The following is a 19,925-nucleotide window of genomic DNA, read 5'->3' on the forward strand; positions in this document are numbered from 1 at the left end:
ATAATGACCAAAGTCATGTGCGAGGAGTGAGGCTCCGTTCTTAGGGGGTGGGAAGGCTGACAAGAGAATTCAAATATTTCAGAATATTCAAAAGCCAAGCTGAGGCACACTAAGAAAGAGACAAAGCTGTGTGTGTGTGCCTGAGTGTGTGTGTACAGACTGAATCTAAGGGAGGTAGGGGTAGGACAAAGGGAGTTGGGGGAAAGCAGGGGTGAAAAGGACCAGAATGCATTGCATGATTATACGCCAAGTATCAAATTCTCAGACAATAATGTTTTTTTAAAAAAATGTACGGTGTGGGGTGGACATTATTACATACAACAAATACACTAACCAAAAATGCACATTCAAAAAGAAATAAATAACACAAGAGTGGAAGGAAGACTCTCTGAGAGGGAGAAGGAAAGCAACAAGAAGGAACAGATGCAAGAGAAGGTGACGGCAGAAATAAATGTGAACCAAGTGAAAGACAGACAGATAAAAAGTGTCTTCATGAATGGTAGTATTTTGTACCATAAATACATGCCATTTCTAAAGGCTGAACCTAGGGAGCTGGACAGATGGTTCAGCAGTTAAGAGTGCTGGTCACGTCACTCTTGTGGGCCACCTGAGGTAGACTCACACAGCTCACAATCACCTGTAACTCAAGCGCCAGGTGATTCAGCGCCCTCTTCTGGCCTCCCTGGGCACTGCACTCACGTGCACATGCCAAACACACACATAAGTTTAAAAAAAAAAAAAAACAAAAAACTAAGAAAGGAGGGTAAAACAAACACATTTTCAAAACAACCCCAGATCTTCACAAAATTAAGTTCCTAAGAACATACTTTAAACAAAAGGAAGGGGTACCTGACCAATTCAGAGATGCGGAAAGACAATTAAAAGCAAAGAATGTGGTAAACGCAGCCAAACCTAAACAACTCATGTACTGAATCACAGTGGCTTAAAAACAAATAAAGATGGAACCACAATATAGAATGAAGAATAGTTTAAGCTCCAGATTTGACAACCCTGCATCGGCGGTAAGGGCAGCTGCCACCCTAGTCTGCCTGTTGCTCTAGCAAATGCCAGCCAAGCCCAGATGCCCAGGGCCACAGGGAAGCTTCACAGGAGCCGTCTGGGGTGGCCATACGAGACTGAGGAGGTCGATTTACTTTGATCTTTTCCTCGTAGTGTTGCTCCTTTTGCTTCAAGTGCACTTCCAGGTGTTGAGCTGAGACCTGAGCCTCCCGATGTTTCTCCTCCAGCTCCTGGACACAAAAGAGCAGTCAGTCAGGCGTGTGCGGGGAAGGTGCCAGCGCTCACACAGACACTCACAGGGAACTGCCACAGGCACTGCAGGCAACAGGCAGCCACTGCCCTTGCAACACTAGCCTGAGGCTCTTGGGAAGGAAAGCACCATCACCATGTGGCCCTGGCCCTCCCAACACACACATACACACTCACTTATTCACACACACTCACACACTCACTCACATACACACTCACTCACACACACACATTCACACACACACACACACACACTCACACATACACTCACACATACACTCACATACACACATTCACACACACACACTCACACATACACTCACATACACACATTCACACACACACACACACTCACACACACACACACACACACACACACACACACACTCACTCACACTCACACTCAGCCGGTGGACTGTGAGGCTGGGATCAGAAATGCATTGTTGTGATAGGTCAAGACAGAGGCAGCAGCTCGACTTTACACAGAGAGATAAGGGAAACAAGACGGTGCTGGGTTCAGCGTGGCACAAAGACCCTGACAACAGTCGGAAGCCTCAGTCAGGTCTTAAGGTGGATGTTCTTCAGCCTTAAGTCAGAAAAGGGGTTTTGATTTATCACGAAGATAAACAGTACTGGGGTCTTCCCCCTTCATTAAGCCTTGCCCAAGAACCTCACCAAAAAGGCAGGCAGTGACGATCGGCGAGTGTGAAGACAACCCTGGTGTTCTGCGTGATTACTGTACATGATTGGAATGTGGAAATGTGGACACTGAATGGGACATGGGCGGTGACCACGAACACGCCTTCGAACACGCGTGAGCAGGAGAGAAGCTGGGGTTGCGTGAACGGGTGGCTGCTTCTACTGCTGTTTCTGTCTTTAAACCAAACTCTGGTCCACTTGGAAAGTACAGCGAAAAGTAATTGGAAAATATTCGTTTGCTGTGTGTTATAAACCGACTCTTTACAACAGGCCGCAGCCAACTCACTAGAGGCACCCCAACCGCAGACACGGTGGCACCGAACCAGGATCTGGGGCCACTGGCTAAGTACAGACACCAGAGGATGTAGGAACTCCCCAAGTTCTCTTCACTTCACATTATTTTGAAATTTTTCTGTGAAGTGGAAACAGCGATGGAGAATTCTGAAAAATGAGGAAATTATGTGGATATGACCACAAAACAGAGGGGGGGGGGCTTCTGAGAGTCACATGCCCACAAAAAATATGAGAGACTGGGGCTTTGGAAGCCTGCGGGCTCAAGCCTGGCCGTTAAAGGTTTGGTCTTAAGAGCAGGTGCACAAGACCCGATACAATCTACCAGACGTACTCAGGAAACTGAACATAAACAGGCGTCTAATTAATAAAAATGTTTTACGGGCTCTGAGCATGTTTGCTGAAGGACCTGCGGCAAAGACTCCTTTGATTGATTGCGGGCCCGATAATGAGTTTTGAAATTTCTTATCGGAAGAGCAAGCACATTTGGGACCTGCTTCCCAGCGTCACCGCTCCATGGCAGTATGAAGGACCGTTCTTGGCCCATGTCCCCTGCCCTCCGCAGCCCGAGCACAAGGTTCTTGAGCAGGAAGCACACTCCATTAGAACAAGGGCACAAACAGCCGTACACAAAGGCACTTGGGCAGGTGGACACGGTACACTCAGATAAAGAGATTTTTGCTTTCTGGTTGGTTACAAATCATTTGCTCATCACCTTTTTTCAGGTTCAGTCCTCATGAGATGGCACAGAAATGGGGTAGAAATCTACAGACTGGTCCAAGGGAGAACCCGCCACTCAGACAGCTGAGCCTGACATTGTAGATACCACAACAGACAACCATGGGGACAATGTCAACAATGCAGGGGCCGGTCACTCATGCCTCACTACTGGGTGGTTTTGTCTTTGTTGTTGTTGTTATTTTTTTTTAATGTATCTTTTTCTATGTGTATCAGAGGAGCTCTTCCTGTTCCCTGCTACATTTCCAGCTCCCAGAACAGGGCCTGGCGCATAGTAGAAGCTCATTAAATATTTGTTGAATGAATGAATGAACACATCACCATTAAGTAAAGAAACACCCTGGAACCATAAAAAAAGTTAAAGCTTTAGTTGACCGGGTGAAGGGTAACAGTGGCAGGATCTGTCTTCGTTCACAGGGAAACTCACATGCTTGACAACAGAGATTTTGAAGACAGAACGAGAGATCGGAAAAGAATAGACAACCACGTGTGTCTTTGTGTGCGGACACACACACATACACATAAAGACTGGGTGGCAAAGCGAGACAATTTAACCAGTTCCTCTTTTATCCATTTGCTCAAGAACATCCTTCACATTTGTGATTATACAGAGTAACCTGTGAGGTGTAAATGCTGTGAAAACCTGTACGTCAGCCATCCATGACGTCAGACGCCCAAGGGTATCCCACTTCCCAGAAGTGACAGGAGGGGTGAAGTGGCCTATTTACATTCCAGCTCCTTCTGGGGGACAACAGGGGGGATGTGCATGAACTGCAAGCCACCCCTGAGCCTCTCAAACATGACATCAAACTTCTGACTTTGGGAGCAAGGCTCAAAGGCAGTCAGTCCTTCCGGGTCAGGGAGCTAAGCCGACACTTCTGCCGGCATTCCCTTCATTAAGTTAATTTGGTCCTCAGTGCCGAAGACAGCCTCTGGAGGATGACAACCCGGAGGAGAGTAGCTCCAGCGGAGGCAGTGGGGCTGGGCGAGCGAAACAGCCGCCAGCAGCAGGGTGAGTGGGTGAGCGGCCACGAGAGACAGACACTACTCTAAGGAAAACAACCCGTGTGACTCACTTCTCTCATCGCTGAGTGAGAATCTGGGGTTGGGCCGCAAACGTCTAAAGCCCCAGGAGCTCTCTGCACTGCTTTGCTAGAGCAAAGTGTGAGCAAGAGTCACGTGACAAACGCCCAATCCTGTTTTCTTGCGCCCCGGGCGAGAGCAGCCGGAGAAGTTTCGGTGGCTCTTGTCACTGGTGCTAAAACGTCCATGCCTGGCTCACCGTGCCACTCCACAGGTGGCTCTGACACCGCCTCTCTCCCGCCACCTACTCCGTGACACCCCAGGGGACGGCGTGTGGGCCTTCTTGCCCCTTCCCTGTGACCTCTAGCCTCTCATCTTTGAACTTTGCACCTTTGGTTGCTGCTCACCAGGATTTTATCAGCCATCTGCTGGATCTGTTCGGACTTTGTCTGGATGTCATCCTTCAGTCTGTTCTCTCTACGCTCCATGGTCTCTAGTCTCTTTACCTTGTTCTCCAGAGAATGGCGGCGTTCCTGTAGGTCGTGAATCAATCAGAGAGTTTTAATGGAGCAAGCGCTGTGGGTACCACCTGCACCGAGGGAAAGAGCCCTCAAGAAGTGGACACTCGAGTCCGGAAGGAAAAATCCTGGGCACCTGACGCACCGGCGATCGGCTGTGCAAATTACAAGAGTGCATTCATTCATTCAAATATTTACCAAGCACCTACTATCTGCAAAGTACCACACTGGGCACCGTGTGGAACAGAGGAAGATGGCGAACTCTGCCCTTGGAAAAGATAAGACAAACCACAAATAAACACACACAGGTTAGGTGTGGAGGGAACCACAAAGTGAAAGGTTCGGGGTGTTGTGGGAAGCAATGGTGGGAAGGGGGACATTTGGCTATACAGTTTAGGTATGGGTGATGGGTGATGGGGGAACGGGCTCAGGCGAGACATTGCAGGGTGGCTTGGAGTGAGGAGGGGTAGGGGTTGGGGTGCAGGAGGCCACTCACACAAACAACAGTTATACACATAAAAAGGAGCTCAGGGGAAACAGCCTGGGTCAGAACCCAACAGGAGCTCTGCAGAAAGCCCAGATGGACCACCTCGTGGGTGGGGTGGGAAAGCGACTGAAAAGCAGTCACCATCCGAGGGTCAGACGGCTGCCCCGTAGAGCTCAGGCCACACTTAATACATAGACTCCCTTAAAAGATTCGGGTTGGGCAGAAGCACTTGGAGGTCCATAAATCTTACACTGTGCGAGTTAGGCAGGGAGAAGGAAAGGGGTCGGCTCATGAGGAAGGATGCAGAAGCGGAGGGCAAGGGAGAGTCAGCTCGCTTATATTTATAGGGCTCGGTGACTCACTAACAGCAACTCAGAGACAAGTGGAGGAAGCCAAAGTTCCAAGGCTGGGGCAGCCACCACAAGAAAGAGCACTGACTGCTCTTCTAAAGGTCCTGAGTTCAATTCCCAGCAACCACATGGTGGCTCACAACCATCTGTAATAGGATCAGATGCCCTCTTCGGTCTGTCTGAAAACGGCTACAGTGTGCTCATATAAAATAAATAAATGAATCTAACAAACAAACAAACACAAAATAGCAGGGGCTTGACCGCCACGGAGAAACTAAAAGAAGGCAGTTTCCAGGACAGTATTGGGATCACTCTGAACTTGAGACACTGTTCACACACATACTCGGGATTTCTGGACCATAGTGGGAAACAGTCAGGAATGTGTGTGAGGACAGACCCAGACAGCCATGTATGGGCAGGGTCACATGCAGACTGTGGTGGGAAAGTGGGAAGACCCAGGGACAGACAAGACGGTGAAACTGAATGTGCTATAATCCGCGTCATGAAACAGACATGGAGGGAGGACGGCGGAGAGGCGGAGACAGGCAGAGACGTCTCACTCCATACTCCTATCTGTCTGCACTGTGACAAGTGACAGTGTGACAGTGAAAAGTACCTTGTGTTTTCAGTATAATTATGTGAATTATTTCAACAACAACAACAACAACAAAAGAATCTGATGGGGAAAGGGCCCAGAACACAGGCCCAGTGCCGCTGCTGCAGGAAATGGGTGAAGCCGAGGAGACCAGATGGGTTAGATCCACATTGTGTTAGAAACGGCAAAAACACGGAGAAAAACCTCAGAGCAGCAGCCAAAGAGAGCCTAGAGAAAATACAAAGTCACCAGATCGCTCTGGAGGCCAGAGGAAAACAGGCCGGACAACATGTCCACCCCGAAGACGTCGCCTTGAAGCTGTGGACAAGCCTTCCCGGCCTGCAGCCTTCAAAGGGATCTTTGGAGGGAATGAGGTTTGGTCAAACAGGAGCAGACACTTTCTTTACCTTGGGAACAACCAGGGTCAAACACAAGGTGAGGCTGAGGAAGGGCCCCCGCTCACCTCGGCTTCCACCAGCTTCTTTTTGATGCCTTCGGAAGAATCCTCCCGATTGTGCAGCTTCTCCAGCTCCCTCTCAGCTCGCTCCTTTGCCTGCCGGATATTCTGCAGGAGCTCCGTGGCCTCTGTGCTGGCTTTCACAGCCTGGCGGGAGAAAGGGGCAGAACACGGATGTCTATGCCACAGATGTCTATACGCATTTATGTGGGGGCAGAAAAGACAAAAAGCAGAAAGAGCAGGAGATGCCTAGCACATGAGATCCGTTTTCCAAGCGTTCATTTGTTGCATATTCTGTGTATGTTAGATACACTGTTAATTTCACTGAACTGGGAACTTGGCCCATAGTCACAAATGCTGTGCTTCCCTTTCAGGGGGGTGACTAAAGTCCTTTGTCTCTCCAGTTTAATGATACACACAGAAGCAAGCGAAAGGTGTCAAAGAGCCAATCTATCCAGAATTAGTCTACTTCCTGATTGTTCTTCCTGTGGGGAATGTGGAAATAACTACAGTAAGAAAACAAGTTAAGACACGAGCTGGGATATGAACTTTCACAGACACTGACAGCCTTGGCGTCTGTGATAGTCGACGACACAGACAGAGGTGGAGGAGGCTAGGCCTCTACTTTTTGTCATTTATTAACTTTTATTTTGGTCTAACCTGCACTATAGGTTTTACAGCACTGTGGGTGGCATCTGAATTTATGAGACAAATCAAAATGATTTGTAATATGTTCATAGTACATGTGAAGACACATGAACATACCACTTGAACTGAGATTTTAACAAGTATAGCCGGTTAGCTGGTACAGGCCTCTGATGGCAGCATCTAGGAGGAGGATAATGGACTTGGGGCCAGCCTGGGCTACATAACAAGACTCTGGTAAAGTAAAAAAAGTGGAAACAACAAGAAAACACTGATTCTGCTGGAGAGATGGCCCAGTGGTTAGAGCACTGACTGCTCTTCCAGAGGTCCTGAGTTCAAGTCCCAGCAACCACACAGTGGCTCACAACCCTCTGTAGTGGGATCTGACGCCTACAGCTACAGTGTGCTCATATACAATAAAACAGTGATTCCAAGACCTGCCCTGTGCCCAGTGGGAGACAGTGGACCCTGGAATGTGACAGAACACCGTTTTTTGTCTAGCTCTAGACTTTCAGTGGCCAATGATGAGACCTTCCCAGGGACATGTTGTCCAGCCACGTGACAGACAGCGTGAAGATGGAGCGACCATGCCATTGCTTTGGTTATCAGAATAGCTTTCAAAGGGAAGTCAAAACTGCCCTCAGTAAGCCAGCCAGCAAACCCAGGCAAAGATGATCGGATGCAGACACTATGTCACGTCACGATCCCTCCACCCCCTTGTTGGGCAAAATGTGACTGAGCCGCTAATTAGCCTGGTCACGTCACAGCTGAACACTTGTATCAAAACACCATTTTGTTTACTATAAGTATATGGGATTTTACATTTTTGTTTATTTCTACCTTATGTTCGTTGGTGTTTTGCCTGCATGTCTGTGGGAGGGTGCCAATATCTTGTAATTAGAGACAGTTGTGAGCTACTAAGTGGTTGCTGGGAATTGAACCCAGGTCCTCTGGAAGAGCAGCCAGTGCTCTAACCGCTGAGCCGTCCCTCCCTCCAGCCCACATAAATGCTTAGTGTTTGGCATTGTTTTCATTATCCCATATGAATCTAGAGCAGGTCTGGCAAAGCACTAAAGCAGAACCATTACCACAAACTTGGCCAACACCTCCCTGTCCCCAACACACAGTCACAGCGCAGCACACGGAGTCCCCAAGAAGGAATCCTTCATAGTCCTGGGAGAGAACAAACCAGACTCCCCTACAAATACGCGAAGTGCGGAGCCTGGTCTCCCAAAGCAGTAGAAGCCACCTTGGTTTTTGTCCCAGAGTCTCAAATAAGTTTGGTTTTTAAGAACAAACACTGCAGACATGTCTCCAAAGGAAAACTTAAACTCAGAACTCTGATATTTTTGAGGGACACACCCTTTGTCTGTGGTGCTGGTAACTAACCCGGTGTCTTTCTCCTTTCCCACTCCAGGGTGAGGCAGACAGGTCTGTGGAAATGGGGGGGTCACCCCGACTTACCTTCTCCAGCTTCTCCTGGAGCTCCTGGATCTTTAGCTGCTGCTCTGCATTGATCTATATGTAATTAAAGCCCAGGAGAGAACAGACAGAGATCAGCACCCTCGGAGCTACTAGAGCTTATGAGCACAGAGCATTCGCCTGCCAGAGAAGCATGAGCCTGTCCCGGGGCAAAACTGTGGTACGGACTATTTCCTTAGGACTGCTAACATATATGAACACACCAAAAGTTTATGTATTACTGTGAGGAAGTAGGACCCTGTGTGTGTGTGTGTGTGTGTGTGTGTGTAGTATATTAAAATTGGCACATGCCTGAAATCACTTCGGCAGTATAGTTCAGACTCAACTATATAGTGAGCATGGGGCCAGCCTGGGCTACACGAAACTCTTAAGAAAAAATTGTGTCTTCTCTTTTAGAACCACAACTAAAAGTTGACATAGTCACCCAAAAGCTAGTACATTGTATGGGCACAAATGTTCAGCAAAGTACAGACTTGCATTCACTCCCCTCATCCAAATAAAATGAAATAAAATATACTGTCACAAGAAAAGCATGCTTACACAGTAAGCAGTCAGTAATAATATTACAACTATTCCCAAACACAAACTGTTCCCAGCAGTAGAACCTCATCACAGAAGACGCACCTTCTCCAGTTTGGAATACTCTGCCACCTCCGGCTTCCCTTGGTCCTTAGCCTGGAAGTAGAAAAACAACATATTGGGAAATCTCAACAACCCACTGTCACTGTCTGCTATACTTCCTTGGCCTCCGTGACCAAAACCACACCAAACAGTAGTAACGGCATCATCTATAAATGAAGACAGGGCGCTTTCTAAAGAATCTCATTGTGTGTCTCCAACCTACACTCGGTAAGCCAGCGTGGCCTTGCGTCTTGTGAAGATCGTCCAGGGTCGTGCCCCTGGAGTCCCCTCTTGGAGGGTGGCTGACTACCTTCATCAGTTTATGTTGACACTCGTTCGCCTTCCGCTTGAACTCCTCGGCGGCGAGCCGGGACTCCCTGAGCTCAGACTCGTAGAGATCGCTGCGTCTGCGGGCTGACACGAGGTCCTCTTCCAGCTGATTCATCATCAGCCTCATCTCCTCCACCTGAGCCTGGTATTCCTAAAGATGGGCAGAGGATGGGAGGTGAGCCATGGACCTCCAGCAAGAGATCAACCAACCTAGGAGGACAGTGTACGTAACAAGGAACGTGTCAGAGGACAGATGCACAGAGAAAGACGACTGTTTCTAGATTGACTGAAATAATCTGGAGAGAGGCAAGCCAGAGTGGTGTTGGGAGGTAGAGGAGGGGGAATGGACTATTAAATTGCTTTAATGCACAACACGTGTCTGGAGTAACCCCCCACCGGGAACTGTGTGCTGAAATCAGACACTCTGAGCAAACAGCCGCACAGATTCAGAAAAGCCCCAGGGATGAGCAGAGGCACAGACAGGGCTGATCTCTGAGTGAAGATAAACTGTGCATATGAGGTTCTCCTCCAAGGGCGCTCATGTCTATGGATTTGTCCTTCGGATGCTGCGTACTCCTGACACAATTAGACATGGTACCAGCTTTGGAATTAACCTTTCAGTCGGAACCAGAGAGAGATTGGAAGCCTCGGCGGAGACCTCTGGGAAGGTGAAACTCAGTGTCAGTTTCTCACCATTCATTTTTCTGGGCTCAAGACAGAAGGTTGAGCTTAGTGCCGCTCCTGCCATGCAAGTCACCCTGAAACCGCGAGGAGTCACAACACCCCGCACCTCAGCCAAGTAACTTGCAGAGGGAGAAACTTTTCCCCTAAGGAAAATTATCTTGCTCCCTGAAACAAAAAGCCTTAAAGTGATCCAAACAGTCCGATGTTTTCCGAAGTGAAGTTTAACACCAAACAAGAACATTTGGATCAAAGGCTTCCCACCGCCTACCCACCCACACACAATGAAACAGGCAGCGGCCTTGAAAACTTCGGAACCCAGTATAGAAATACTCTTCAATAGAGAACTCAAGGTTGAGTGGGAAGATTATGAAGCCTGCCTAATTATGATCAGGGCAGGAGCAGGCAGGTCAAACGTGACAAGGACAGGGATTAAGCCGACACCTTTGATGTTCAGAAACTACACTGACATCTTGACAGAGAAGCATCAACTGAGATGTGACGCTGGCAGGTGCTTTTTAAGGTGGGATTTTGCAACTTAGCTTTGGTTATTTTGCTCTTGTAGCTGGGGTCCCTCTTTTGCATGTGCTAGGTTAGTGCTTTACCACTGAACTACAACCCCAGCTGTTGATGAGAGCACTGTCTCCTCCTCTGTCTGTGTGTGTGTGTGTGTGTGAGAGAGAGAGAGAGAGAGAGAGAGAGAGAGAGAGAGAGAGAGAGAGAGAGAGAGAGAGAGAGATATTCCGGGCAAGCATGCATGTACCACGGCATGCATATGCAGGTCAGAAAACGGTTTTCACTCGGTCACTTCTCTCTCTCACTACATGGGGGCTGGGATCAAACTGTGTGGGGAGAGCTTTTTATCTGCTAAGCCATCCAGCCCAGTGCAGCACATCCTTCTGTGGTAGTGGGGTGTTCGGTACCTGTGTGGTCTCACGGTTGCAGATCCTCACCTAGCGGGGAGGCGACATTATAAAATCCACATGAAGTTCAGCTCCCAACAGTCACCCTACATGGGAAGCATGGGTGCCGAACGACAGGACTTCAGTCACCTCAGGTCCATAGTGAGACGGTATATACCCTTTACATGGGGTTCTTTGAGGTCTCCCTTATCCGGGGATACCTCGGGACTTTCATGACTCTTAGAACTGGACCTTCCTTTGACCCTGTCATCCATTAGGGGAGAAAAAAAGGAGGAGGAGCCTAGTGAAGTGACATGTGCCTGTAATCCCAGAAGTTAGGAGTTAGAGGAAGAGGATGAGGAGCTCAAAAGGTCATCCTCAGTCAGATACATATCGAGTTAGAGACCAGCCCAGGCTATAAAAGACCCTATCTGAAAAACACCAAAAGGACATGTTTAAATGGATGTAAATACACACACATACATAAAGATACATTACAAATACACACTCACATGGTCATATTTTATATTATTATACTTTAGCATTAGATTCATAGATATTAAAATGTTAATATTGTCTATAAAAGCAATACTCATGGCCTACAAGCTCAATATTTTTAATTTAAAGGGAAAAATTGAAATCTGAGCCCTTGGGAGACTGAGGAATCCAAATTGAAGGCCAGCCTGGGAAACATACAAGAGAAGATTAAAATGTTTGTATACTGTGGGCTATTTGTTTTCCAGATTATTGTTCCCTGTTGGAAATATCATTGTGCCCCCCTAAAAGTGCAGGGACCCTACCCCCGAGTCTGCTGTCCTGAGTATAAAAAGAACCCTGACAGCAGACACAACTCCCCCCCCCCCCCCCCAGCTGTGAAGACAACAAAGACCCAGAAGGTCTTGGGCCCCTTTTGTCCTCAAACTCACTTTAAAAAAAAAAAAAAAAAAAAAAAAACTATGACGCTTGTGTGTGTCCATATGTAGGTCTGTCTGTCTGTCTGTCTGTCTGAACTACGGTGTGGCCTGTGGAGGTCAAAGGACAGTCAGTGTGTAAGACTTAGGACTCTCCTTTCATCCCACGGGTCCCAGAGGTCAAGGTCAGGCATTCATGCTTTAAGGCAAGCACCTTTATCCACACTACCTCTTCCTTCTTAAACTTGTTAAGAAAATATAACTACTGGCTTATTTTATGTTGTTTTTGTTTTTTGTTTTTTAGAGCAAGGACAAAAGCACCTGTGTAGTGAGAATTCTGGCTTCTTAAAAAACCCAGTTATGTTATGCTATCGAATGTTTTTGTTTTAATCCCAGGGGTAGGATAAGAGGCTGCTTCACAGCAGGTGATTATAATTTGCCTCGTGCACTTGCAGGGGCCTGGTTGTGTCAACCACAGATGATTTCTGTGAAAGTGTGACTTTGGAACTCTGGGAACTTTTGAGAGGGAATAAATTCGAGAGCTCTGGAGGGGTCCCGGCTTGCTCCTGCTGCTGAAGTTTGTCAAGTGGTCATGAGCAGAGAGACAAGAAGAAATTAGATATCCTGACTACAAAGACTGGACCTGCCCCAAGGAATTCTAAGCCCCTAATCAGCAGAAAGCTGTCTAAAGAGATCTATGTTCCCTCCTCTAACCTTTCTCTCCTACTTAGTGCTGGAGTTAGGAAGGGTTTGGGCTAGACTAAGAGTTGAAAGGGAGGTAGAGATATAAGAACCCAATAAAGTAGCCCAAGTCTGCCTACACACCTGACCCTTGTTCCCACCCTGATGCCTCCATTTTCCAAGCTGCCTACACTGGGAGGGAAGGTTAGCATCCACAACACCCTCTCTGCTCCTGGAGTCCTGGTTCAGCTGTTAGAAACAGCAGAAGAACCCTCTCATCAGCCAGTCTTCTGTTGTGATGGAGACTCTCCCATAAAGCCAATAGCTCAGCAAACCCGTTTCAGGAGAGCCTGAGAGCAGAGCACCGGGTTTGTTTGCAAGGGCAGCTGGAAAGGCTGCTGTAGCTCAGCACCGAATGGCTCATGGCACTGAGCTGAAGGGTCCGAACGGAGAAAACTGACAGTCTGCCTACAGTGACTGGGTGGGGATGACCCTGCTCCCCTGGAGTCTTGGGGGCTTCTGAGAAGAGCTGTCACTCTGTTTTGAGTCAAATCATGAGGGGCCCTGGTAGGCGTGCTCCATAACAAAAAACTGGGTTTAAAAAAAAAAAAAAAAAAAAAAAAAAGCAGGATTTAAAATAAAAATGAGCAGATGTGCAATCCGGGGATTCATCCTAAATCAGCAAACCAAAAACTAAATACTATGAGTTTGCTGGAGGCCTTAAATGCATTCTTTGTCAACAAACTGTGGGCACCTAAAAACCACGTCATTTTAAACATATCCTCCTCTGCAGAGAAGTAAACTCCAGGAAAAGTTTCCTCCGGCCCCATCGGAACTTTCGGCAGTCATTAAACCTGAAACTCCAAACACCAAGCTGTGACAAGAATCGCAAAAGACATCTCTTTGAACTCAACCACCGGAGCACAGAGTTTTCCAAAATGGCCTGATTAATTCTTTCTACAGAACTCATGAACACCCTCTGGTGGCCAAAGACAGCTTTCATTTCCCCAGGATGTCCCCTAAATTCATTTCCTAACACAGAGAACTGGTAGGAGATAAAGAGCCCTGCCTCCTGCAACCTTCAGGATAGAGAAGAAGAAAAGCTATGTCCACAAAGGTGTGTGAGTCACCAGTCAGAACAGAAGTCTCAGAACACGCGTGTGCCCTTCCGCGCCTTGGAGGGGGACTGTGCCGGGACTTGATGACCTATTTGCAAAGTTCCCTGTGCACATTTATTTATGATGCCCTTACACAGCAGGAGGCCTGTCAACCCGTCACTTAAAGCATATTGAGGTGACAAAGAGAGTTTGCATCCCACACACACTGGCTGAGCCTTCTGCAGGGATGTCATTCAGTGGCGCCACTGTGGACCGGGTTTGTGAAGCCCAGAGAAGAGGCCCACTTTTCTGTGTCCCACTGGGTTTCCTGGGGGAGGAGTGGGGCCGGGCAGCTGGGAGCTCAGCTCTCCACTGACTCCTCTCCAGCTCTTCATTAAAGTTCCATTTACAGTGTCTTCAGAAGACAGTAAAAACAACAACAAAACCTAAGCTAAAACACAAACCATGGGGCGATTCGCCAGAGAAAACCCTCTTAGAGGGAAAGGAGCGGGCTGTCGAAAGGATGCTGCTCTCCTGCAAACTCAGAGCAGCTCAGATTTACTGTGTACTCAGACTGCTCTCAATGACTGAAACTTTTCTTCCAGGATTTTCCTATAGGTCTATAAATGAAACTATGAATCATCTTGGTCTCTCTTGACAACTGAAAGTGCATCAGAAAAGCTATGAAAGATACTAAATTCCTTTGGAACCACCCAAGGCAGGGTTTGGTAGACTTTTGGTAAAAAGTTAACTTTACAACCACACACTCTGAAAACCATCCCTTTTGCCTCTGTGGCACAAAAGTCACCATGAATGAAATTAGTATGGTCGTATTCCAATAAATTTTATCCAAATTTAAATTTAAATTTTACAAAATTACATGTCACAAAATATTTTTTTCTCTCTTTATTTCTCTAACCATTTAGGAATATAAAAGTCACTCTTGGCCTAGGACATAGAAATAGCCACAGAATAGGCAGGGAGCCAGATCTCCGCCTAGGCTGAAGTTTGCTCACTAGTGATCTTTATTAAGAGAAATAGATATTGTGAGTTGCAGCCTTCAAAGGGGCAGACAAGCAAGCTGGTGTGATTTATATAAACCATGGAGAGGCTGCAGACTCCATGTGACTGACCTGCCTACATATGCCACTCCCTCTGCATCCCCAACCTTTATTCCGGCAGACTCTGCCTCTCAAACATGCCTGAGATCAGCGGTTGGAGCCGGCTGGGGGGCCGCATGGCTGGGATCAGGGGTCATACCTGCTCCTTGATCTCCTGGAGCTTCCGGCTCTGCTCTCTGATGTCATGGAGAAGCTGCAGAGCTTTGTCATCCTCCTGGGATACCTCCATCCGTGCTTGCTCCAAACTTCGCTTTAAGCTCTGCAGAAAGCAACGGTTTTAATAGGGGTCCTGCTCTGGTTGAAAAGGTTCATTAGGAAAGCTGGGCATCGGGATGGATTCGGGTGGTGGGCCATGGCAGACAACTCGCAGCAGTTGCTGGCTCCAGTTTTCGCCCTGTAAAAGCTACTTGGTGGAAGGAATGTCATCGAAAGCTCGCAACCTTACGGGGGCGGAGCCTGAAACTCCGTCTACTTATCTTGGCACGTACCCACTTGTATGTTCAGGACTGAAAACCAGTAAGATCCGTATCTGTTGGAACAGTCACCTCCAAGCCTATCTAGTGGATTCTAGGATATGCAAAGTTTTTCCAGAGTCTCAGGTGCATACTTCTGTTTGAGAGAAGCAACAGCCTCGTGGTCTACCCGGCTGTCGTTTCAGAGTCCGGTGGGGTACCCACCCTCTAGACACCTTGATCCATCCTCCTCCCCTCGCCCCACCCAGGCTTCCATGGCACTGAGAGAGACATCTGAGACACACAGCTGTAAACTTCACCCACCACTGAGAGGCAGCCAAGTCTGGAAGGCAAACATAGCGGTTATTCTTAACCAGCTACAGTCTATAGGTTTCCTCTCCCGACTGTTTCGTCAGGCACGGTGGGAAACACCTGGATGAAAACTCCACGAGACAATGAAGGAGACAGTCGACTCTTGTGAAGGAAAGGAAGGAAATGAAGCTGCATGGGAGTCATGACAGGGGCTTCTAAGGGAAGAAAAACTCACCCCCGACAGATCCCAATCGTGTTTTCTGACACGAATTTGGGAGTTTAGTCCTCAAAGTTGATTGTGCCAGACGTAGCACAGAGCAGAGAGGTTGGAACAGATGACAGGGCCCCCTGCAGAAGGCTCCAGTGACCCTCGAGTCCCATGTCTGGGATTGGTGAGGCTCGGCAGCCCACACTGGCTGTCTGCTGAGTGCCATTTGCAGCCTGATTCCTAGGGACCTCACGCCTAGCTCACTAACTCTGCCAGCTGCTGCCGGCCTCCAAGCCTGCCTTTCCACTCGGGGTCTCTCTACGCCCTGCCACTGGCTGTGATGTGCCTCATGGAGCTGTCATGAAACAGGATGAGACACACACGACAGGAAGTGCCGCCTCCAAGGGAAGGGGGCTTGGGGAAGGCTCACACTGCATTCTGTGATGTAGGTGGCAAGGTCCTGCTCCAGGAGGGATCTCTGAGTCTCAGAGGCCTTCAGCTCCACCTCCTTCTGACTAAGCACAGCCTCCACCTCTGACACTCTGCGATGTAACCGGGTCATTTCCTGCTCCATCTGAAATAAACACATGCACGGGTTAAAAGGGACCCAGGCGGGATGGGGGGGGTTGTGTAGGGGCAGTCACATGTCAATGGGGGGAGCCCCTAGGCCACCTGGTGGTCTGGGGGGCGGTTACCGCTAATTCGCCAAGAGCTGGGATGGAAATACCATTGCTTCTTCGCCCAGGAGCGTACAGTTCTTCAGAAAGACAGTCACCAAAGGCTAGGACAGTCCTGCCATCCACGTCCTGAAGGCTTGCTCACTTCTCTAACCCACTTAGCAAAGGAGCCACCGTCATCCCGATGCACCTGTTTGCCTTTTTTTTTTTTTTCTTTTTGGTTTTTTTTTGGGGGGGAGTATTGGTCTGTCTTATACAGATGTCAGTTTAATTTTATCCTAAATCCATCTTGGTCCCCCCCATCTCCTTGCAAAGACCCAGAGGACAGATCCAGGACCAGGCAGAGATAATTAGGAGTCCCACACAAGCAGTGGTTTCTTATTAGGTTTCAGAGAGTCGCCTCTGGGCAGAGACAGTGAGCATAGACGGTGACCGCAGTGACATAGGCAGGAGTTTTAAGAGACTAGGAAGTCAGACTTCGCCTCACTCCAAGCAGATGGAGCACTTTTCAGCCCCAGGTGAGGACCCAGGCCACCTGCCGGAAGAAGTGGACATCGGGCTGGGTCATGCTGAGAAGCGGGCTGTTTTAAATCCAGGGCCTCCTCTGGTAAAGACTTAAAGGATTTATGGCAATGTCTAGGCCCGAATTCATCTCCCTCTGAGCTGCTGGAGGTGCGACTTCAGCGAGGGAGGCGGCACCTCGCTCTCTACTGATCAGGAGGCTCAGTGCCAGGAGCGGCCCCCAGCTGATCCCTTGGCATATATTGACGGGAGACTCCTGGAGCAAGGATGGAGGCCGACTGCAGAGATAAATACCTTGTGACACTTGTCCTGAGAGTCTTGCAGCTCTTTGCTTTTGATGAGAAGTTTCTTTTCCATGGAGCTAATCTTGGCAGGGGAGTCCAGACCCGACACAACAGACCTAAATATAAAAATAATGATTTAAAAAAAAAAAAAAAAGTCGAGTGGCCTGCATGTCAGCTGTGTGGAGACTGCAGTGGGAATGACAGACCTGCCTGCACTCTGCAGCAGACCTGGCTCCAGCATCTTCTAGTGGCATTAAAACCACGGGGCAAGGGGGTGAAAGAAAGCAAGGGCCTAGCAGGTAGGTGCAGATTCAAGGGAACCGGGGGCCAGAACTGGCTTCTTGGAGCCTTGATATGCACAGCTACCCAGTAGGATGGTGAGGCAAGAACCTGCCACAAATGTGAGCATTCCATGCACAGCCAAGCCTTGCGTGGCTCCTCCGCTGACACACAACAGGTGTGGACCCAACACTCGCCAGGAGCCGCTCACACAGCAGAGCACGCTGGACACAGGCTCTTCCCAAAGCTGCCGGTCGAGGGAGAGCAGACGGCATGTCGGGAAGATTCTGAGAAGCTCACTGACTGATGAGAAAGACTTCTCGAGAGAGAAGGGAGGATGTAGCCTGATAAAGTGGTGGTATACACAAGGCTGAGATCTGCTTTGGTTAATCGAGGGAGTGTGACCTGGGAAGTCACAGAAGGTTCTAAAGACACAAGATCAAGGAGGAAAGATGCTCTGGGGACAGGGGACAGCAGCCACATTGGCAGGGCAGGGCAGATAGGACTGAGTGGCATCGGTAAGATCACACTGTAAAGTTCTGCCGATTCCCCAAGCTTGTCCGTTCCGTTTGGGTTTGTTTTCTATAACCAGCCCCTGCTTGTGGTAGTAAGCCAAAGAATATTCCCATTCCCTTCCCAAAGATGCAGCTGTCATATCCGGAAGCTACAAAGACCTTACTACACAGTGAACAGACTCTGTCGCTGTGATTAGGTTAATGATCTGAAATGCAGAGATTATCCTAAATTACCTGAACAGATCCAGTGTATTCCTAAAGGCCCTAGTCGGAGACAGAGACCCAAGCGTGGAGTCAGGATGCGGGGTCAGAGAGAAATATGCTGCAGCATCAGGGATGGCTCAGTGGTCGAGCTCCCGGCCTATGGAGCCACAAAGCAAGAGAAACCATACAGAAAGCAAGGACCAACACTGAGGGCTGTCCCCTGACCTCCACACAGGTACCATGAAGCATGTACACACATGTGCACGTGCCCCCCCCCCCAAACACACCATGCACACAAAGATGGTGAACCACCAGCCACAGGTCACAAACAGGTGACCTCTAGAAGCTGGACAAGGCATGGAGACTGACTCTCCTCAAAGCCTGCAGGCAGAGCACAGCCTCATCTCAGCTGACTTCAGCCTAGAGAAACCCGCTGGGTCCTCTGACCCCAGAAATACAAGAGGAGTGTGAGGAGTGCGCTCTTTTACGCCTTCAGTTTGTGGTGGCTTGTTGTGCACACCTAGCTCTACGTGAGGACCAGACATGCTTTAACCGTTTACCCCTCACACCTCTCTGAGGCAGATCCGATTCATTATTCTCATGGTACGTATGAGGGAAGTGAAGTCGGGTGAGGGTAAGGGACCTGCTGGGTAAAAAATGATTTCTGTCAGTCTATAGGAAGCGGGCGGGCAACTGAGAATGCCTGGATTCACACAATGCCATGCTCAGGAAAACGTCACCAACATTTCACGGCAAGCTATTCGGGGAGCACACAGGAAGGACACTCGCACACACCGACACAGGTGCCCTGTGGGTTAGCTATGGGTGTAGATGAGAATCTAGTGTCCCTCAGTGGCGGGTGAAGGACAAAGTCCAGCCAACAGCTAGCAAAGGTTCCTGCGCCTGGAGGGACATGACAGTGCCCACTGCTGCCCCACGGTCCTGTCTTCGTTGCCTTGGTAACAGGACTGCAGGAACTGGTTACTGATGAGCACTCAGGGTCTTCCCAGCAGGTTCAAGTTCTGTTTCTGCTGCCCCAGACGACTTCCCAGCCTAAAAGAGGTCAGTCTCCTGCAGCAACGTGAGACACCTGACTGACTCGCTGACAGCCCTCTCTACACTCAACAGCAGCCAAATGAATCAACAATTGGAGTCAGGCTGCTCTGTGTACAACCTAGCCTGACACTGGCAAGCTGCGGGACCTCCAAGCCTCAGGCTCCCTCTCCTGTAAAATGGGTGTAAGGAGAGAGCACACACAGAGCCCTGGGCACGTCCCTGGCACATTGAGGGTTTGACAAATGCCAAATTACTATGACTGTTGCCATTTTTATTAAGATCCCTGCAACTTTGCAAATAGCACATGCCTCACAGGCCTAAAACAGTTGCTTCAGATGGTAACACTCAGGGGGCTGAATGTGCTGTGCGTTGTTATTCACATCAAGACAAACAGTGATTATTCATAGAAATGGGCAACGGGGATTAAAATCCAGAAATAAATCTTTTTTTTTAAACTCTCACATTGGGTTAGAAATTTTAACACCTCTCACAAACCTACTTCCTAGCCAAACACACAC

At 48.7% G+C, this 19,925-nt stretch overlaps 1 protein-coding gene across 1 annotated transcript in view; it reads right to left on the reverse strand.

Moving 5' to 3' along the window:
• The window catches only part of CIT (citron rho-interacting serine/threonine kinase), a gene marked incomplete at both ends in the record, with an annotated part of 147,748 nt that overhangs the window by 57,151 nt on the left and 70,672 nt on the right, over positions 1-19,925 (reverse strand). The window contains 9 exons of the mRNA XM_080940451.1: positions 1,155-1,250; positions 4,428-4,553; positions 6,434-6,574; positions 8,537-8,590; positions 9,179-9,229; positions 9,486-9,656; positions 15,038-15,157; positions 16,301-16,444; positions 17,364-17,469. Coding sequence (XP_080796577.1) covers positions 1,155-1,250; positions 4,428-4,553; positions 6,434-6,574; positions 8,537-8,590; positions 9,179-9,229; positions 9,486-9,656; positions 15,038-15,157; positions 16,301-16,444; positions 17,364-17,469 — 1,009 coding nt within the window. The remainder of the gene's footprint in view (positions 1-1,154; positions 1,251-4,427; positions 4,554-6,433; positions 6,575-8,536; positions 8,591-9,178; positions 9,230-9,485; positions 9,657-15,037; positions 15,158-16,300; positions 16,445-17,363; positions 17,470-19,925) is intronic.

The sequence above is a fragment of the Micromys minutus genome (assembly GCF_963924665.1).
Source record: "Micromys minutus genome assembly, chromosome: 29".
NCBI classification, from domain to species: Eukaryota; Metazoa; Chordata; class Mammalia; order Rodentia; family Muridae; genus Micromys; species Micromys minutus.